Source organism: Carcharodon carcharias, chromosome 14 (assembly GCF_017639515.1).
Source record: "Carcharodon carcharias isolate sCarCar2 chromosome 14, sCarCar2.pri, whole genome shotgun sequence".
Lineage (NCBI taxonomy): Eukaryota > Metazoa > Chordata > Chondrichthyes > Lamniformes > Lamnidae > Carcharodon > Carcharodon carcharias.
In genome coordinates this window covers 118,181,402-118,201,819 of record NC_054480.1, presented here as the reverse complement: position 1 = coordinate 118,201,819, position 20,418 = coordinate 118,181,402, and the positions used below count along the sequence as shown (strand labels likewise).

General features: G+C 42.9%; 1 protein-coding gene across 1 annotated transcript in view; it reads right to left on the bottom strand.

The window, feature by feature from the left end:
* pnhd (pinhead) overlaps positions 1-20,418 on the bottom strand; it is a 32,595-nt gene that overhangs the window by 1,812 nt on the left and 10,365 nt on the right. The window contains exons 2-6 of the mRNA XM_041205518.1: positions 8,495-8,584; positions 4,425-4,567; positions 3,658-3,922; positions 1,442-1,623; positions 1,273-1,331 (exon numbers count right to left, since the gene is read on the bottom strand). Of these exons, the coding sequence (XP_041061452.1) occupies positions 1,273-1,331; positions 1,442-1,623; positions 3,658-3,922; positions 4,425-4,567; positions 8,495-8,584 (739 nt within the window). The remainder of the gene's footprint in view (positions 1-1,272; positions 1,332-1,441; positions 1,624-3,657; positions 3,923-4,424; positions 4,568-8,494; positions 8,585-20,418) is intronic.

Here is a 20,418-nt window from a genome sequence, read left to right as displayed (position 1 = left end):
TAAACCAGTTTGGCAGAATGGATTGAACAATTGAATAAAATCCTAATCAGGAATGTCTTGAAAGTATGTAAATCCTGTCAATAGATCCGAATAAAAAGAATTCTGATGCTCAATATCATCATAAAATAAGAAATTATCTCTGGCTTTTTTTGCTTCTTTGATGTTTCTATTCCTGTGCTGCTCCATTTTATGAAGTTAATTCCATTTTGCTGCTTCATTAGCATCAAAGCAAATTCACTTAATCCTGTGTGCCTGCTCTATTTCAATATCCATTTATCTCCCTTTCTTTTAACTGCCTAGCTAGCTTGTTTTTAAATGTTGACATGGTGGTAGAATTTCCTTAGGGATTCTTCCAATCTCCTTCTGTAATTTTGGCAGAAACACTGAGAAACAGCATCAACAGCTACTTATACTGTTGCCACGGGATTTCTGTGAATGTTATTGTGAGAGGTTGGCGGAACCTTGTAGATATTGTACCCTGTGGTCTCTGCTTTAATCACTGACACCAGTAGTACATTCAATTGCCTCTTAAGCCTCTTTGTAAAACATTGCTGCTGCTCTCTTACATAAATCTCTTACATTTAATTATATCCCCTCTTTTTGGAGTCTTCAATCACTGCAGCCTGTTTCTATCAGTTCTGCCCCATCCTCCCATAGTTTCAAACATCCTTTTAAAATCACCATGTTGTCTCTCTTCAAACACAAGCAATTTTTCACCTCGGTCTTCATTTTTGTATTTCCTTATAGCAGGGAGTATCTTGTCAATTCGTCACTATACTCTTTATTATCTTCACATTCTTCCTGGAGTATGGAGCCTAAAACTACACAAAGTGATTCCAACTCTGATCTTACTATGGTTAAGTATGAATTTGCCATTACATCTTGACTTTTGTACTCTACACATTTTGTCATAAAACATACCATGCCATTAGCCATTTTTGGCCTTAGATATTTGAGGTGCTGCTTTTAATATCTCATAAACCTGAACCCTTAAATCAGTCTACTCTTGCTCACAATTCAGCCTTCCCCCAATCAAAGTATGATTAATATTTTTAAAATGTTCCTCTTGCAGCATTACAGGGAGAAGCTGCTTCTAGAGCTTGGACTCCGAGCCTCTGTAGACAGCAATACCAACTCATTTAACTTCCAGATCTGCCATAGAAGTCATGGCATCCACTGGTACATTATTATTACTGAAACTCAGCATCAGACTATGTCTTTTGGAAAACATACTCATGGGGATGGGAGAAGACTAGGACCAGCTGTGCTTACCTTAAGAGATAGCCACTTCCTGCAGTACACACTCCCAAACATCTGCCAACATCGATTTCCTGTAAGATTATCACAACAAAGAGGCACAGTCATTTCAGGAACTCTACGTATGAACAATAGCCAAACGCTGAGCAAACTGCAGCTGCAGTGTAATTAGCACCTCCTGTACCTTGAGCCTCTCTTCCTTCTCACCGCTGGAGTTAGTGGTGATCACATAGTAATAATCCACATGGGGCAGTCTGTAACAGTTCTCTCTCATCTCACATAATTCCACAGTTTGAATAAGCTCCAATCCATTTGGACTCTCCAACGCAATTGATTCAAATTTGGTGGGTACACATCCCAAGCCACCTGCAGGGAGTAAGCAAAACAAGGGCAATATACTTCAGGAAAAATCCCAAACTTCTTCCTTGTGGATTTACTCAGGGAAAATTACATAAGCAGCCATCACCTCAGAGGGAGCTATATTATTCTAGCTCTCAGCAGCGATACACACTTGTTTCTAATATAGTCATGACTCTGCACTTTTGGCATTAACGCTGTGCAGCTGGTGCTGTGCATTTGTAGGAAACTTAAATGCTATGCAACTTTGCTGGTGTTGACTCAACCTCTACCACTACCTGCAAGAAGTGAACCACCATCCAACTCTTTTTAATTCTGACAAGAATAATATTTACCATAATTTTTATTTATTCCTAGAAGTTAATGGCCTGGGAACCACCACCAACCAACTTTCCTGTCATTCATTACCCCTCACCTTCCTTATCATCCCAGCTATCTTCTGCCTTAATATTTCTCTTACATGCCAATTTCAATTGGGATGCAGCCCCATGTCTGCTGGAAGTGTCTGGAATGTTACTGATGTTATAATACATACATTACGGGCATCAATGAAAATGAAAATTGGGAGAGATGGAATGGGCTGTCATTGGCCACCTGTTTTACACTATCGCACACAAGGACATAATCTATCCCCCTGAGACCACACATTGAGATCACTTACTTAAATTATAGGCCAAAGTTACACAGTGGACAGAATTTTCCTGACTGGATGGGGGCAGGCTCGGAGGTGGCTTCCTGCCACCAGTAGCATCGAGAGCATGCTCATAATGAATTCCTCTCAGTCCACTTCCTGGCAGCCCCTTACCTCATCTCTGCCTATTTTGAAGGTGTTTACCTCCTTGCCTCACAAAAAGGACATTGGCAATGACACTTTCATTAGAACCTCTTATGGTTCCAGTTCTAGAGTGAAACCCTGAATTAACACAGTTTCATAGGATAGCCACCAAGAAAACATTTCCGCTTATAGAGGAATCCAAAATTACGGGATATAAGAATAAGATAATTACTAATTAAACCAGTAAGAAATTCAGGATAATTGTCTTTACCAAGCAAATGTGCAAATGGAATATGGTTAGAATGTGGAACTTGCTACCACAGGGATCTGATGAGGTGAATAGTGTAGATGCATTTCAAAGGAAGCTAGATAAGTACAAGAAGCAGAAAGAAGTAGGATATGCTGGTAGAGTTATATGTAGTTGCAGGAGGAGGCTCATGTAGTGAATAAACTTCAGAATAGACCAGTTAGACCAAATGGCCTGTTCTTGTGCTGTAAATTCTGCGTAATTTTCATTTCCTTGTTTTGCCTAAACACTCAGATAATGGGGCAACAGTCTACAGGGTTGAGAGTAATGCTACAGAATGTTATACTAGAATGCTGTTGCTTTTATTCCCTTTATTTTCATTGAAATTCCCACCTCTGCATTAACTGAGTGCACAGATTAAAACTGAATGTGTATTTCTGAGCAGCCAATCACCATTAATTCACAACCTTGCAATTCAATTTTTCTTATTTATTGCTAACGAGGACTGAAGCCCTTTAGTTCCCTTTAGTTGCCACAGTGTCCCCTCCACACAGAGAATAATGCATTTTGGAAAAATTTAAATGAGGTCACCCAGGTGGATCAGAAGAATGCTTCAGTTGTGCAGCAGCACTACTAATTTCCACCAACATCCCACCCACCCCATATCTTCCACCCCCACATCAGTTTTTTCAGGTGAGATGTTAAACTGAGGCTCCCTCTAAGATGGCCATAAAGGATTCCATGGCTTTATTTCAAAGCTGAGGAGTTAGCACCTGTTCTTCTGGTGAACTTTTATGTACTTAACCAACGTCACTAAAAACAGGTTTTCTGGTCATTCTCACATGGCCGTTTGTGGGAGCTTGTTGTCTGCAAATTGGCTGCCATCTTTCCTAAAGTACAACAGTGACTACACTTCAAAAAGCATTTTATTGGCTTTGGGACATCCTGAAGGCATGAAAGATGCTATATAAATGTAATTCCTCTGTTTCTTTACTAATAGCTAACCACAGGATGGAAGTACCTGGAGCTGTTGGGTTGGAACACCTGCCCACATCTACAGTGACCTCCAGTGGACTGTCAGGTGAGTATGTTTTCAGAAGAAGCGATCGAACACATGCTGTAGGCCTTGCATTGCATTGACACTCCTCAATCACCTCCAGCTCTCGGGCTCCATCAAACAGCAAAAATCGCTCAACCCTCATCCGCACTGGCTCACACAAAGAATCACGTGGGCACGATGACCCCATTGGCATCCTAGCCTGTTCCAATGTGTGCTCCATCTGCTTCTGGAGAAAGGAGAATAAGCGATGTGAAGCAATTGAGACAAGGTTCTAACTGAATCTGAAACAACGTCCTGAACGGTCTTCAAACTACATAACACATTACCGATTCCTAATAATAATTGGACGATCAGGTCATACTGCATTTCATACTGAAATTCATACTGAAAGGGATTCACCTTTCTATTTCTGCAGAAATTCTAATTGAAACTGAAACTTCCATTTATGCTTTAGAGAAGAACTTTTGCAGGACAGACAGAAAAACACAATACTCTAAATGCTGTAAATCTGAAATAGAAATAGAAAATGCTTGAAAACAGCAGGACAGGCAGCATCTGTGGAGAGAGAAGCAAAACTACTGTTTGAGGTCAATGAGCTTTCACGGAAGGACTGGGTTCAAACCCACCACTGAGAAAAATCACTCCTGTAGTTTCCTTACATAATACCACATTAGTTTGAACTTTTGATTTTTCTGTGAGTTAAAATGAAGAGTGTTCTTTAGAATCACCTTGCTAGTTTGGAGTTGTTCCAGCACTGAGAGATGTTTAGGGAATCCCAGGAATTCAGAGTTGTAGTTTGCCGATCTCTGGGGATTGCCACAATGAAAATGACATTTCCCAATGTCCACACTAACAGGGCTGCTGGAGATATCTGCCAGGGCAAAAGGGCATGGGTCACAAAGGAGCAGGGTGGCCTAAATTTACATATTTACATGAAAATTGCACCACTTTACAAAAAAATCTTTTCAACTGTGCTCATTAAATGCACTACAGCAAAGCATCCTAAAGAATTTCACAAACTGAACAATCAAAGAAGATACATGGTGAAAAACTAGATGAGGTAGAAGTATGTCTGCCTGAGAGAAAACTGGAGAGAGACTGAATCAGGAAGAGAGAGAGACTGCATGGGTCAAACAGAGAGAATATAAGAAAGAGGAGCAGGAGTAGACCATATGGCTCGTCAAACCTGCTCCGCCATTCAATTTGATCATAGCTGATCTTGTGCTTTAACTCCATTTTCCTGCCTGCTCACCGTGTTCCTCAATTCCATGAGAGACTGAAAATCTGTCTATCTCAGCCTTAAATGGATTCAATGATGGAGCATTCGCAACCCTCTGGGGTAGAGAACTCCAAAGATTCGCAACCCTTTGAGTGAAGAAATTTCTCCTCATCTCAGTCCTAAATGATCAGCCCCTTCTCCTGAGACTGTACCCTATGTTCTAGACTCCGCAGCAAGGGGAAACAACCTCTCTGGCCCCTTCAGAATCTTGTATGTTTCAATGAGGTCACCTCTCATTCCAGAGCATGCCAGAGAATATAGACCCAACTAATTGCCTCTCATTATAGGACAACCCTCACATTCAGGGACCAATCTAGTGAACCTTTGCTGCACTACCTCCATTGCAAGTATATCCTTCCTTAAATATGAAGACCAAAATTGCACACAGTACCCTTTGCTATTGTACCAAGACTTCTTTATTCTTGTATCAAATCCCCTTGCAATAAAGGGCACTATGCCATTTGCCCTCTTAATTGCTTGCTGTACTGGCATGCTAACTTGTTAAGCATAGCCAAGTCCCTCTGAACATCAACATTTACAAGTTTCATGCTTTTCCATTCTCATGATCAAAGTGAATAACCTCACATTATACTCCATCTGCCACCATTCTGAGCCGTCATGCCTCAATCTGAAATAAAAATCGCAGAGGTGTGAAACGGTCGGCCAATTCACTCTCTCCTGTTTTACGCTGTTGGATAAAGTCAAAATTGCCCCCTTTGTAACTTACAAACATACACACAATTTTCCGCACCTGCACTGGGGATCATCGTACGTTTGGGCTGACCTGCACTTGCATCTGTGATTATTGATGTAAATGACCTGGCCCAAAAAATTTAACTGTGATTCTCAGATTACCTCAGAGATTCAGTGCCATTTCTTCACCTTTTAAAAGATGACTTGCACTCAATAAATAAGTCAGCTCCAAGGTCTCTTGTTCCTAAACAGCTTATAATCTTGGCCCATTTCAGGATAGTTAAGTGATCACTGAGGGACTGTCAGAGCTATTAATCTTCATGTGCCACCTACTAATCACCTTTCTCTACCCACCCCCTCATTCACTCGCAAACTCCACTGCCCCGTTCTCGATCCCCACAGTTATTTCTAACTGACCTACAGTCAGATCACAGGTACAGGAGGGAGCACCACAAAAAGATGGCTCTCCAAACACTAGATAGAACTAGGGTGATAATTTGTCGGGTTTTATCATTAACAGCCTGGTTCTCAGCAAGGCTGTACCCTCTCTGGTACTGAACGCCTTTATGTCCATTATTTTTATTCTGTGGTCACTAGCAATGCCCAGATCTCTGGCCCCGGGCTGTGTTGCTGGCCCACAAACTGTTGATGAGTTCGCCTCACCAGCTGCCCTCTTGGCCTTGGCCCCAGCTGCATGCCTGACTTGCACAGTAACATGCCCACGAGCCACCTGCGCCCTCACCACTAAAAACAAGATGCCAACTGAGGACTAACAGGGACGGTCAGCACAGATGGGTGACCCGAGACCAACAGACTTGGGTTAAAGGGCCCAAGAGATCTTTCACCAAAGAGAATTTAACCGAGGACGATGATTGGCTTCAATCTACTAACTCCAGAGACAAACTGGTCCAGGATAAAGAGAACTTTGCCAATGTGGGGCACCTCTATGGGGACACCTAGCCCCTTGAGACCCCCGTGCTGCAGAAAATCAAAATACTCACTGACTGTTCTATATCCCAACACTGCATCTTCTGAAACTTTAAAGGGGCCATTTATTTATGAATGGTCATTGGATTTACACTTTAAAAAACATTTTGAATTACCTGGGTTTGCATCGACCATTTTACCAGTCTGCTTCCAAGCCCCTGTTTATAATTGGTGTCCGGTATTCATGAGCTCTGTCAGTAGCCACCCTGAGTAAAATTGGACCTCAAATGAAAGCAACTGAAGGAAGGTGTATAAGAAACACAGAAAATCTGCAACCTGGGAAAAGAGGATGCAGTGAAGGACAGGCTGAAGATGGAGAAAGAGTTACAGAGTGTGGAATTAATCAAAAAGAAGAAATGTATGGAGAAATGAAAAGAACCGTGTAGAATGAGGCCATTCCCACACAATGAGAAATTGAAAGAGAGAGGATTGGAGGAGGGTGGGAGAGAGACTGGGATAGAAAGAGAGGTTATAGAAAGAAAAAGCAATATAAAATTTATACTGCAGCAATGAGGTCTGAGACAGGTAGTGACCATTTGGATTCCTCTGCTGCATCCTGGCTGCACTGCCCAGACCAATGCACCCTTGAAATATTGAAATCCTTGTTCTCCCCACAGAATCTGCCTGTCCTGCTAAGTGATGTATCTTATGGGTTGTATCTGAAAATCTGAAGGTCATAATCCTGAATTTTCTAAAAGTTTTTTTCTTATCATGTTTTGCTTCATGACAAACTTTTTTAAGCACTGCTTGTTCAAGCATTAAATAAGTGCCTGTCAAGTTAAAAGGAAAGCAGATCATTTCTGGCATACTATTTATTATTCTATTTATGCTGCATTTTATCTTTTAGTTTCAGACTGCCAACATATGTGATATAAATATAAGTTGTTGTTGGCTGTAACTCTAAGCACCAATATGTACGCTTAGCTGCCAGATAATGCGTCAGCTTCAACTGACTTAGATCCTGTGACACCACCCAGTGCCAGTCATTTCTGTGTGTTTCTTACAGGACAGATAGTGACCATTTGGATTCCTCTGCTGCATCCTGGCTGCACTGCCCAGACCAGTGCACGCTTGAAATATTGAAATCCCTGTTCTCCCCACAGAATCTGCCTGTCCTGCTAAGTGATGTATCTTATGGGTTTTATCTGAAAATCTGAAGGTCATAATCCTGAATTTTCTAAAAGTTTTTTTTCTTGTCATGTTTTGCTTCATGACAAACTTTTTTAAGCGCTGCTTGTTCAAGCATTAAATAAGTGCCTGTCAAGTTAAAAGGAAAGCAGATCATTTCTAGCATACTATTTATTATTCTATTTATGCTGCATTTTATCTTTTAGTTTCAGACTGCCAACATCTGCGATTTGTTGCTTTCTACGCTCTGAAGGGAGCTTTGCGTTGTCTGGATACAGGCTGGGGTAGGGACTGTCACCTTAACAATTAAACATTTAAATGTTTAGGGAAAAGAACCTAACTGTCTAACAGTTAAATTGAATTTAAGTGGGTTAACAAAGCTTTCCAAGGTGTCCAGACAGTGAACATTCTATAGATCAGGTTTGAGAGTTCACTGGATTCACAGCCCTTGATGTTCCCCTCCAGCGAGTCACATTCTAGGATCAAGTTGGAGCCTGACTCCAGATTTCTACTATTTGTTTAGCATTGGTGAAAGTGAAATTGTTTAATAGCCCTACTCAATTTGTAAATAGATTCAGCCTTAGAGAGCTATAGGTGGAGGAAATCTGGAGAGGTGGAATGGAGAGATTTAGCAGAGCCAGCTATATGCTGTATACAGAAAGAGATGAAAAGAGGAAGTGGGACTGGGAGATCTTTGTGATCTTCTCTAACCTTTCCCTATGAAGACATAATGAGGCTGTCTCCTGCAGCAGTGCTTTTCTTTTAACACAATGTTCCTGGGATCAGTCAGAATTCCAGCACCTAGACAGCAGGCACAATAATCATAAAATAATTAACATTATAAATGTGAGAAAACTCAAAATGTTAACATTTAAATCAGTAAGATAGATAAATGAAGAAAAAATTATTTATACTCTAATAAGACATTGACCTTCATCCAAGGCCTGTTCCAGGTCTCATATTCCTTATCATCCAAAAGCAGTTAGTTTTCACATGTGCACTGACAACACCCAGATCTAACTCAGCAGCACCTCTCTTGATAACTCCATTGTTGCTAAATTATCAGACTGTCTTATCTAGTATCCAGTACGGAATGAACATAACATTCCTTTGATTAAATACTGGGAAGACTGAAGCCATTGTTTCTGGTCCCTGCTCAAAACTCTGTTTGCTAACTACCGACTCAATTATCTGAGGCTAAACTAGACTGTTTGTGACCTTGATGTTATATTTGACCCTGAGATGAACTTCTGACTATATACTCAAGCCTTCATTAAGACCATCTATTTCCACCTTAATAACATCTCCCAACTTCACCCCTGCCTCAGCCTGTCTCCTGCTGAAACTCTCATTCATGCCTTTGTTACCTCTAGATTTGATTATTCCGATGAACTCCTTGCTATTTCTCCCATTCTATTCACTGTAAACTTGAGGTCATCCAAGTCTGCTGCCTGTGTCCTAACTCAAACCTAGTCCCGTTCACCCTGTGCTCACTGACCTACATTGGCTTCTGGTTAAGCGACATCTTGACTTTAAAATTCTCATCCTTGTTTCCAAATCCCTTCATGGTCTCACCCCTCCCTCTCTCTGTAACCTCCTCCAACCTCCCAACTCTCCAAGATATCCGCACTCATCTAATTCTGGCCGCTTGATCGTAATCACTCCACCATCTGCGGCTGCACCTTTGGTTGCCAAGTCCTTAAGCTCTGGAATTCCCCACATTTCTCCACCTCTCTACTTCACTTTCCTCCTTTCAAGACACACCTTAATCCTACCTCCTCTGACCAAGCTTTTGGTCATCTGACCTGATATCTCCTTATGTGGCTCTGTCAAATATTATTTTGTAGCACCCCTGTGAAGCACTTTGGGATGTTTTATTACATTAAAAGATGCAATATAAATATAAGTTGTTGTTGTTGGCTGTAACTCTAAGCACCAATATGTACGGTTAGCTGCCAGATAATGTGTCAGCTTCAACTAACTTAGATCCTGTGACACCGCCCAATGCCAGTTATTTCTGTGTATTTCTTAGCCAATCTACTTTTCTTTTTAACCCCGAACTCTATAGACGCTCCCAGCAGCAAAGGCCAAGCTGGAAGCTGTTGTAACGCAAGTACCTGTTGAACCACCGGAGTGGAGGACAAGGGTAGCAAGCAGACACAGGGCTTTCTCAGCCAGTCCAGCCATCTTCTTACTGGGACCTCTCAGTCTTGGCACTGGCTGGTGAGATTTGCAAGGGCTATTTATGTCCAGGGACACGGAGGGAGTGGTGTGTATACCATTGACTTCATCCTACATAAGGCACCAAACTGGTGTCGAAACAACACGTGCAGCTGGTTCCAGACAGGCACTTCAAAGTGACTCTCTGCAAGTGGGTGGAAGTGTGGGTCTGCTTGGCTCTGTGGCTGGTAGAACTGGGTCTCAGAGTGTTTATTAACAGTATTGGCTGAGATTACTGTTTCAACACGCTCTTTAATTAAGTCAAAAACTTGCAATGGCCACTTTGAAACTGGGAAACTTGAAAGAATTCCTCAAGCAGTTTAGCAGAAATCAGACTGGGGGTGAGAGAGAGGAGGTGACAAACACAGCAGGGGGACAGGAACGCAAAACCCACTGAGAAAAAATCAAAGACTTGCTCTTATCAGAGAGTCTGCTGCAATCCAGATCCAGTATGCACAACTCTATTTGATCATTCCTCTCCAGAACAATAGGCATTGTTGTGCTGTTTTTGACTTAACCCAAATTGTCCTCCCAAAAGGATTTAAATAACGTAAAGTCAAGATCAGATTATGTCTGATGCACAGAAGCCCCTCACAATGCTTAAGAGCCTCCAAGCTAAACCACAGGGATCACAAGGTAATTTAACTCATCGTGTGCTGATCCCTCAAAGACACCACATTCGCAGTGTGAACTCACATTCCCAGTCGGAGGTAAAAAGCTAATCTGCCCACCTTAATTCATCAATCCAGAAAGTTCATACAACCCTAACACTGCAGCATCCAAAAAGAGTTTTGGGGTTTTGCCTCCGCTAGTCCATTTAAAAGTTTATTTCAAACATGATCACTAATTGTGCCATTTACTAGTTTGAAGCCCATGTCCCCTTGTTCGACTCCACAAAGTAATCTAGTGCAATACTCTAGGTTTATTTATTCCATTCCTTTAACAATATTATTCACCTCTATGAAATCTCCTTGCAGATCCTCTCTCCGAGGCTGAAAAGCCCAAATCTCTCCAGTCTTTCCTCAGGCCCTTGTCACTAGGGATCAAGTCCTTGGCTTAGAAATTCAGCTGCATGAACAGCACATACTTTACAAGCACAAGCTCCTAAGCCTCGAATATGGTGGGTAAGAAGTACAGACTCATAATGAGTGAGAGGTGCACATGCCTTTTTGTTAAAGGCCAAAAAATGTGTGTCTAGTACCCATGTCTGAAACAGGCATTGCATCCTTTGCATTAATGGGCCTTTTTGAGGCCCGCACTGCACGATTCTAACTAGTTGATCCTTCATCCAGTCTCTTCTGGTAACTATGGTACTTGCCCATTCTTGATACACAGAGTAGATCTTGGTTGCATTTGATAATAGATGAAGGATGCTGACTAATTGGAAATACATGTGATCTCTTGCTATTCATGCCCCACCTTTATGTTCCAGTTAGGCTTTCACGTGGTGCTGGAGGTGCTTGTTGCCAATATCAGCAGCTGCAGCCTAAGGCTCCAATGGTGTCATTTAGACATTCATTTAATTTTATAAAACTTGTGCTGAAATAGCACTGACTCATAGGCCAAGCCATGCAAGGGGAGGCGATGATATAGTGGTACAGTCGCTGGGACTAGTAATCCAGAGGCCTAGAGTAATGCTTTGGGACCCTGGTTTGAATCCCAGCAGATGATGGAATTTGAATTCAATAAAAGAAATTGTTGATTATTGTATAAACCTATCTGGTTCACTAATGCCCTTTAGGAAGGTAATCTGCTGTCCTTACCTTACATGTGACTTCCAGGCCCACAGCAATGTAGTTGACTCCTAAATGGCCTAGCAAGCCACTCTGTTGTATCAACCAGCTACAAAGCTTCAAAAAAGAAATGAAACTGGACTGACCACCTGGCATCGACCTAGGCACCAGAAATAACAAAGGCAAACTCAGCCCTGTCAACCCTGCAAAGTCCTCCTGACTAATATCTGGGGGCTAGTGCCAAAATTGGGAGAGCTGTCTCACAGACTAGTCAAGCAACGGCCTGACATAATCATCCTCATGGAATCAATTCATACAGATAATGTCCCAGACATCACCATCCCTGGGTATGTCCTGTCCCACTGGCAAACCCAGCAGAGGTGGCAGCACAGTGGTATACAGTTTGGAGGGAGTTACCATGGGAGTCCTGAATATCGAGCCTGGACCCCATAAAGTCATAGAGGTCTACAGCACAGAAAAAGGCCCTTAGGCCCATTGAGTCTGCACCAGCCAAACAAGTATCTAACTATTCTAACCCCATTTTCTAACACTAGGCCTTGTATGCCATGGTATTGCAAGTACACATCCAAATACTTCTGAAGTCTCATAGCATCAGGTCAAATATGGGCAAGGAAACCTCCTACTGATTACAACGTACCTCAGCTGATGGATAAATGCTCCTCCATGTCGAAGACCACTTGGAGGAAACACGGAGGGTGGCAAGAATGCAGAATGTCATCTGGGACGGGACCTTCAATGTCCATCACCAGGAGTGGCTTGGTAGCACCACTACTGACCCGGCTGGCCGAGACCTAAAGACAGCTGCCAGACAAGGTCCGTGGCAGGTGGTGAGGGAACCTACAAGAGGGAGAAACCTACTTGACCCCATCCTCACCAACCTGTCTGCCGCAGATGCATCTGTCCATGACAGTATCAGAAGGAATGACCACTGCACAATCATTGTGGAGATGAAGCCCCGTCTTCACATTGAGGATACCCTCCATCATGTTGTGTGGCACTCCCACCATGCTAAATGGGATATATTTCGAACAGATCTAACAACTCAAGACTGGGCATCCATGAGGCGCTGTGGGCCATCAGCAGCAGAAGAATTGTGTTCAAACACAATCTGCAGCCTCATGGTTAGGCATAACCCCCACTCTACCATTACCATCAAGCCAGGGGATCAACCCTGGTTCAATGAAGAGTGCAGGAGGGCATGCCAGGAGCTGCACCAGGCATACCTAAAAATTAGGTGTCAACCTGGTGAAGCTATAATACAGGACTATTTGCAGGCTAAACAGCATAAACAGCAATTGATAGACAGAGCTAAGCGATCCCACAACCAATGGATCAGATCTAAACTCTGCAGTCCTGTCACATCCAATCATGAATGGTGGTGGACAATTAAACAACTTACTGGAGGAGGAGGAGGAGGCTCCACAAATATCCCCATCCTCAATGATGGAGGAGCGCAGCACATGAGTGCAAAAGATAAGGCTAAAGCATTTGCAACAACCTTCAGTCATAAGTGCTGAGTGGATGATCCATCTTAGCCTCCTTGGGAGGTCCCCAGCATCACAGATGCCAGACTTCAGCCCATTTGATTCACTCCAAGTGATATCAATAAAGGCTGAAGACATTGGATAATGTAAAGGCTATGGGCCCTGACAATATTCAGGCAATAATACTGAAGCAGGACAAATCCAACCCGGCCAATTGCTGCCCCACAGTCTACTTTTGATCATCAGTAAACTAATGGAAAGGGTCTTCAACAGTGCTATAAAGTGGCTGTTGCTTGGCAATAACCTGCTCATTGATGCCTAGTTTGGGTTCTGCTAGGGCCACTCAGCTCCTGCCCTCATTACAGCCTTGGTTAAAACATGGACAAAAGAGCTGAACTCCTGAGGTGAGGTGAGAGTGACTGCCCTTGACATCAAGACTGCATCTGAGTGAGTGTGGCATCAAGGAGCCCTATCAAAACTGGAGTCAATGGGAATCAGGGGAAAAACACTCCACTGGTTGGATCATATCTAGCACAAAGGCAGATGATTGTGGTTGTTGGAGGTCAGTCACCTCAGTTCCAGGACATCACTGCAGGAGTTCCTCAGGCCCAGCCATTTTCAGCTGCTTCATCAATGACCTTCCTTCCATCATAAGGTCAGAAATGGGGATGTTTGTTGATGATTGCACAATGTTCAGCACCATTTGCAACTCCTCAGATACTGAAGCAGTCCATGTCCAAATCCAGCAAGACCTGGACAATATCCAGACTTGGGCTGACAAGTGGCAAGTAACATTTGCACTACACAAGTGCCAGGCAATGACCATCTCCAACAAGAGAGAATCTAACCATCACCTTGACATTCAATGGCATTACCATTGTTGAAACCCCTCTATCAACGTCCTGGCGGTTACCATTGACCTAAACTGGACTAGCCATGTAAATACTGTGGCTATAAATGCACGTCAGAGGCTAGGAATCATGTGACGAGTAACTCACCTCCTGACTCCTCAAAGCCTGTCCACCATCTACAAGGCACAAGTCAGGAGTGTGATGGAATAGTCCTCACTTGCCTGCATGAGTGCACCTCCCACAACACTCAAGAATCTGGATACCATCCAGGACATAGCAGCCCCCACCACATCCACAAACATTCACTCCCTCTACCACACTAGCAGTAGTGTGTACCATCTACAAGATACACTGCAGGAAATCACCAAGGTTCCTTACACAGAAACTTGCAAACCCACGACCACTACCATCCAGAAAGACAAGGACAGCAGATAGATGGGAACAGCACCACCTGCAAGTTCCCCTCCAAGTCACTCACCATTCTGACTTGGAAATATATTGCCATTCCTTCACTGTCACTGGGTCAAAATCCTGGAACTCCCTCCCTAACAGCACTGTGGGTGTACCTACAGCACATGGACCGCAGAGGTTCAAGAAGGCAGTTCACAACCACCTTCTCAAGAGCAACTAGCGATGGGCAATAAATGCTAGCCCAGCCAGTGAAGCCCACATCCCATAAATGATTTAAAAATATATATAAAATAGAGTCCTCATTCGTTGTGCTGTGTGCAGAGGTGTATTCAAATATGTGCAAAGAAAACACTTGCATTCATATAGCGCCCTTCACAACTGCAGGACATCCCAAAATACTTTACACCAATGATATGTAATGTAGGAATGCTCTAATTAAGGAAACAGGGAGACCAATTTGTACACAAGGTCCCATAATCAGCAATGTGATAATGGCCAGATAGTCTGTTTTAGCGATGTTGGTTGAGGGATAAATATTAACCAGGACAACAGAAAGAACTCACCTTCTTTTCTTCCAGATTGAGGCTGTGGGATCTTTTACATCCTCTGAGAGGGTTTACTGTCTCTTGCAAAAGTCAGCACCTTCAACAGTGCAGGTCTCTCTCAGTGCAACATGAGCCTAGATTTATGTATTCCAATCTCTGGAGTGGGATTTGAACCACAGCTGACATACCAAGAGGACCTTTCCTGTATTGTGAAATTTTTGTTCCCCTTTTCCATTTCAGCACTTAAATTACTCAGAAGGCTTTGCCCCAAGTGTTTTTGGCAGCCCCATTCTTTTGGAGTGCCTATAGTTTTGAAAGAATTGTTGCCCCATGGGAAGCTCCTATGCATATGTTTTCTTAGAGGAAAAAGCAGCTGGGTTAGAGAAAGATGGCCCTATGTGCCTTAAGCCAAGGAGAGGTGAAAATCTGAAAGTCACTTATTACTTTCCTGCTTCTTCTCTTCAGTCTCTCACTGCGACCCCATGGACCCTCTGGTTTCTTTACCTGGCCATTTTGCTTGTTTTGGGAAAAGAAGATAGCTTGTTGAAAATGCACCCTCCTGCCTCAGTGTTCATGCTACTCCTGTCCCTACCCTGTGTACAGATCCACACGTGCTTTTGGGAAAGCCCAGAAAATCTTAGCGCAGCATTGTGATGTGCAGTCTTTGATGTGATAGGTCTCTGCCCCCATTTCCTTTTCACTGCAACCCAGGCACAGAGAAGGCAGAAATCCCCTCTCACTTCTCCTGCCCACAGAAGTCTCTACTACACCCATTTTTGGCACTTGAGGTTCTGCCATTGCTACACAGAGGTGTTTCTTAACATTACAATTGTTGTTTAGCTGTATAATGTACACATTTCCTCAGAGCTGCTTCTGCTCCACAGCTGTAACTTTGCTGGATTTACGCTGGTATATGGAGTTTCTACTGCACTTTTGGTGCAGCTGGAGTGGCAGAGCGCAAACATCACCAAGAAAATTCTGTCCATTGTGTTCCCCAACCTTGCTCACATAGACCAGATGGTGTGTATTTAACAATCTTCTTTTTCTTCTTCTACTTAGGCAGTCCCTTGGATTGAGGATGATTTGCTTCCACTCCAGTTCAATGGGTTCTGAGATAGCTGGTGAGTCCAATGTGTGATCTGCAGACTCTGCCACATGTGGGGCAGATGGTATTTGGAGGTTTGTGCATTGTGTCCAATGACTTGACTTTGCCTCTGTGGGTTCCTGACAAAGTCTTTCGATGTGTTTGGTGTCTTCCCAAATGAACATTCTCCGTTTTGGTCGGTCAAGCCAGGGACTCCCATGAGTCAGCAGGGATGCTTGATCTCTTCAGGGATGCTTTAAGGGCATCTCTAAAGCATTTCCGCTGTCCACCAGGGAGTCTCCCTACTGTGACTGAGTTCCAAGTAAAGCAGTTGTATTTGGAATCTGATATCAGGCATATGAATGACCTGTCCCACCCAGCAGAGCTGGTTTTCAGTGATTAGTGCCTCAATGCTAGGCATGTTGACATGTATGTATGAAGCAGAATTTCCTGATGTTAGTTCCAGCTTTGCTTCTTACTAATTTGAACCATGCCCGTTTGACCTGTTCTCATAATCCTGTGTCATGGCTGCACTTGCAAATATAAATAGCTTGACCTAACTTGTTCCAATGACAGCAGAGATGCTTTGGAGGTGTGTAGTAATTGTAGCTTTAAGGAATGTAGTGACTATAGCTTTAAGACTTAGTGTGTTGTATAGTATCCCGTGACAGTGTGAACGAATCAGCTCTAAGCACAGGGAACTTTAGAATGAGAGTCATTCTTCTAGTTGTGGAGATTGATGGAAGCATGTAACTGCTGCTGCAGCCTGTAAATAAAGCTCAAGGACTCTAATAAGAAACCTGTCTGGAAAATCAAGTCCATAACACACTGGTGATGAGGGTAAATTGGGTAATGGTGTTGTCTCTCACCCAGTGATTGTGATTGTTTAAACCGAAGAAAAGGAAGATATACTCATCAGATATGCCACATTTTGGCAGGATTAACCCTTTCAAACCATCCACAGAGGATTGGTTTCAATATGTAGAATGCCTCAGGTTCTATTTCCAGGCAAACAAAATAACACGGAAGGAAAGGTGGAGAGCAATTCTCCTATGTGTTGGCAGGAGTAAAACCTATAATTTAATCCGAAATTTGATGACCCTGGATTTGAAGACCTTGGTAGATCTCGTTAAGGGACACTTTCAACCCAAACCCTGGGTCACCATGCAGAGGTTCAGGTTTAATTCGCGGGTTAGAGCCCTGTGGAGACCATTGCTATATTGAAATTGAAACAACTGACTGAGCACTGTGATTTCAGGGAGACTCTAAGCTCAGGGATTGTTTGGTCTACAGTGTGCTAGATGATACTATTCAATGATGATTATTAGCTGAAGTAAACCTCGATTTTAAAAAAGCATTGGAAATAGCGCTCATGATAGAAAGTGCTGAACGGGATGTGCAGGCTATGCAAGGTGCACAAAATGGCACCATCTTCCGTTGGGGTGGGAATGGACAGCTGGGCGTGGTGTGAAAAGCCAGGACTCTTCAGCGAAGCGGGAGACGGTCCCCGCTACCTGAAAATTTAAAACAAATACAGGAAACAGCTCATCAAACAGCAAATCTGAATTGTTACTGATGTGGAAGCGATCATACTCCTGAAACTTGCTGTTTCAAGAGATGGAGTGCTATTTTTACCATAAAAGAGGGCACATACTGAAGCATTGTAAAGCAAGATTATGATAGACTGCCGGGCAGCAAACTAAGTTAATTGAAGTACATAATGTGGAAGAACTAGAAACCACCAATTCTGATATTTAATGTAAAAATAGAGAAGACAGAGGCAATCACTGTTATTCTGCAGGTAACTGGAAAATCTTTAATGATGGTAGTGGACACTGATGCTTCAACCACTGTAGTGGGAGACACACCTTCAAATATTTAAACAAGGGTATTCAACAATTGGATTTGGAGCCTTCAGCCAAATTGAAAACTTAGACTGATGAAGCTATCTAAATGAAGAGTATTACCCCTGTACCTGTTTATTATAAGCACCAAACTGCACAACTCTCAGTGATAGTACTAGAAGGTGAAGGACTAAGCCTTCTAGGTCATGATTGGTTGAAAGAAATGAAACTAAATTGGCCTGAAATTTTCCAGCTACATGTCAGGGGACTGTCAGAGCTGCTAAAGAAATATGACAAAGTTTTTCGAGACGAACTGGGGAGAACAAAGGCCTACAGGCCAAGATCTACATTGACTCAGAAGCCTGTTTCTTTAAAGCAAGACCAATGCCATATTCTCTGAGGGAGAAGGTTGACATCGAATTGAACCATTCAGAGAGGCTGGGGGTCATACAGCTGGTTCAATTCTGAGTGGGCAGCACCTATAGCCCCTGTCTTAAAACCGGATCAGACCATTCAGATCTGTGGGGACTATAAGCTAACAGTAAACAAAGCTGCCAAATAGGGTAAGTACCCTATCCCCAAGATTGAGGATCTCTATGCTAAATTAGCAGGAGGAACAACTTATACTAAATTGGTATGTGTCATGCATTTCAGCAGCTGGAACTGGATGATACCTCCAGAAAGCTTGTGACCATAAACACCTACAAAGGGTTATATCAATACACGCAACTGACCTTCCATGTTTCTTCGGCCTGTTTGATTTTCCAGAGGACAATGGAGCGTTTGCTACAAGGTTACCTCAAATTTTGGTCTACCTGGACAACGTCCTAATGATGGGGTCCACGGAAGTTAAACACTTGGTTAATTTGAAGGAAGTCTTGAAATGATTTTTGGAAGCAGGGATGCACTTAGAAAAAGAAAAGTGTGACTCTCAGGCAAGCAAAATCGTCTATTTGGGCCACCGGGTAGATGCACAAGGGTCACATCTGATAGAAGAAATTATTAGAGCTATTAAGGAGGCACCTTCGCCAAAAAATGCCTCTGAACTCAAGTCATTCTTAGGTATGGTTAATGATTATGGTTGATTCCTATCGACTTATCAATGGTCCTAGACCCTCTACACTCATTATGAAAGAAAAACCAACATTGGGTTTGGAAGCCACCCCAAGAAGAAGCCTTCATGAAAGTTAAACAACTCTTGCACTGTTCCAGCATGTTAGTACACTATGACCCAACAAAGGGACTGGTACTAACCTGTGATGCGTCCCCCTTTTGTATGGGAGCAGTACTATCGCACAGGATGGACGCCAGTTCAGAAAGGCTGATAGGCTACATGTCTAGGACTCTTCCAATGGCCAAAAAAGAGTATTCATAAATCAACGAAGAAGGATTATCAATTATTTTCAGAATTAAAAAATCCCATCAATATGTACATGGCCGACACTTTACAATAGTGCCTGACCACAAACCGCTCTTGGGTCTGTTCAGTGAAGAAAAAGCTATCCGTCCCATAGCTTCTGCACAAATTCAAAGCTGGGCACTAATTTTATCTGTACATGAATACACTTTTGTACACAGACCAGGGATGCATCTAACCAATATCGATGCCCTAAGTCGCCTTCCTTTGCAGGAGAGCAATGAACAAGCCTCAATTCCCGAAGAGAGCATATTATCATTGAATTTCCTGGATTCCTCACCAGTTTGTGCAGGCCAGATAAGAAGCTGGATGAATTATGATCCAGTCCTGTCTAGAGTGAGAGGGCAAGTGTTGAAAGGATGGTCCCAAGAACCAGTCCCTGATGAGTTGAAGACATTCTTCACTCGAAGGAATGAATTGAACAGTAAAGACAGTATCCTGTTATGGGGTGCGTGAGTGGCTCTTCCTTCACAAAGAAGGAAAGCGCTCTTAGCAGAGTAGCACACCGCACATCCAGGAATCTCAAGAATGAAGATGACCGCACGAAGTCACATTTGGTGGCCGGGCATGGACAGTGATATCAAGAAGGTGGTTAAACACTGTATACAATGCCAACAATTACAGAAACTACCTGTTGTGGCCCCACTACATCCATGGGAATGGCCTGGTAGGCCCTGGGTGAGTCTGCACATAGGTTAGTTATGTCAGTCCTTTTATAGGCGCCATGCTCCTACTAATAATTGATGCACATTCCAAGTAGCTAGATGTGTATGAGGTTAGGTCACCAACATCAGGTTGGTGTTATGTCAAAGCTTTTCTATACATAGATTGCCATTAGTAATCATCTCAGACAGTGGTACTGCGTTTACTAGTGCTGAATTTCAAAGATTTGTGAGTCCAAATGGTATCATATCATAGAGGCGGCACTATATCCGTCATCCAACAGATTAATTGAGAGAACAGTACAGACTTTTAAAGCTGGGATACAAAAATTGTCAGGAGGATCATTGGAGACTAAGCTTTCA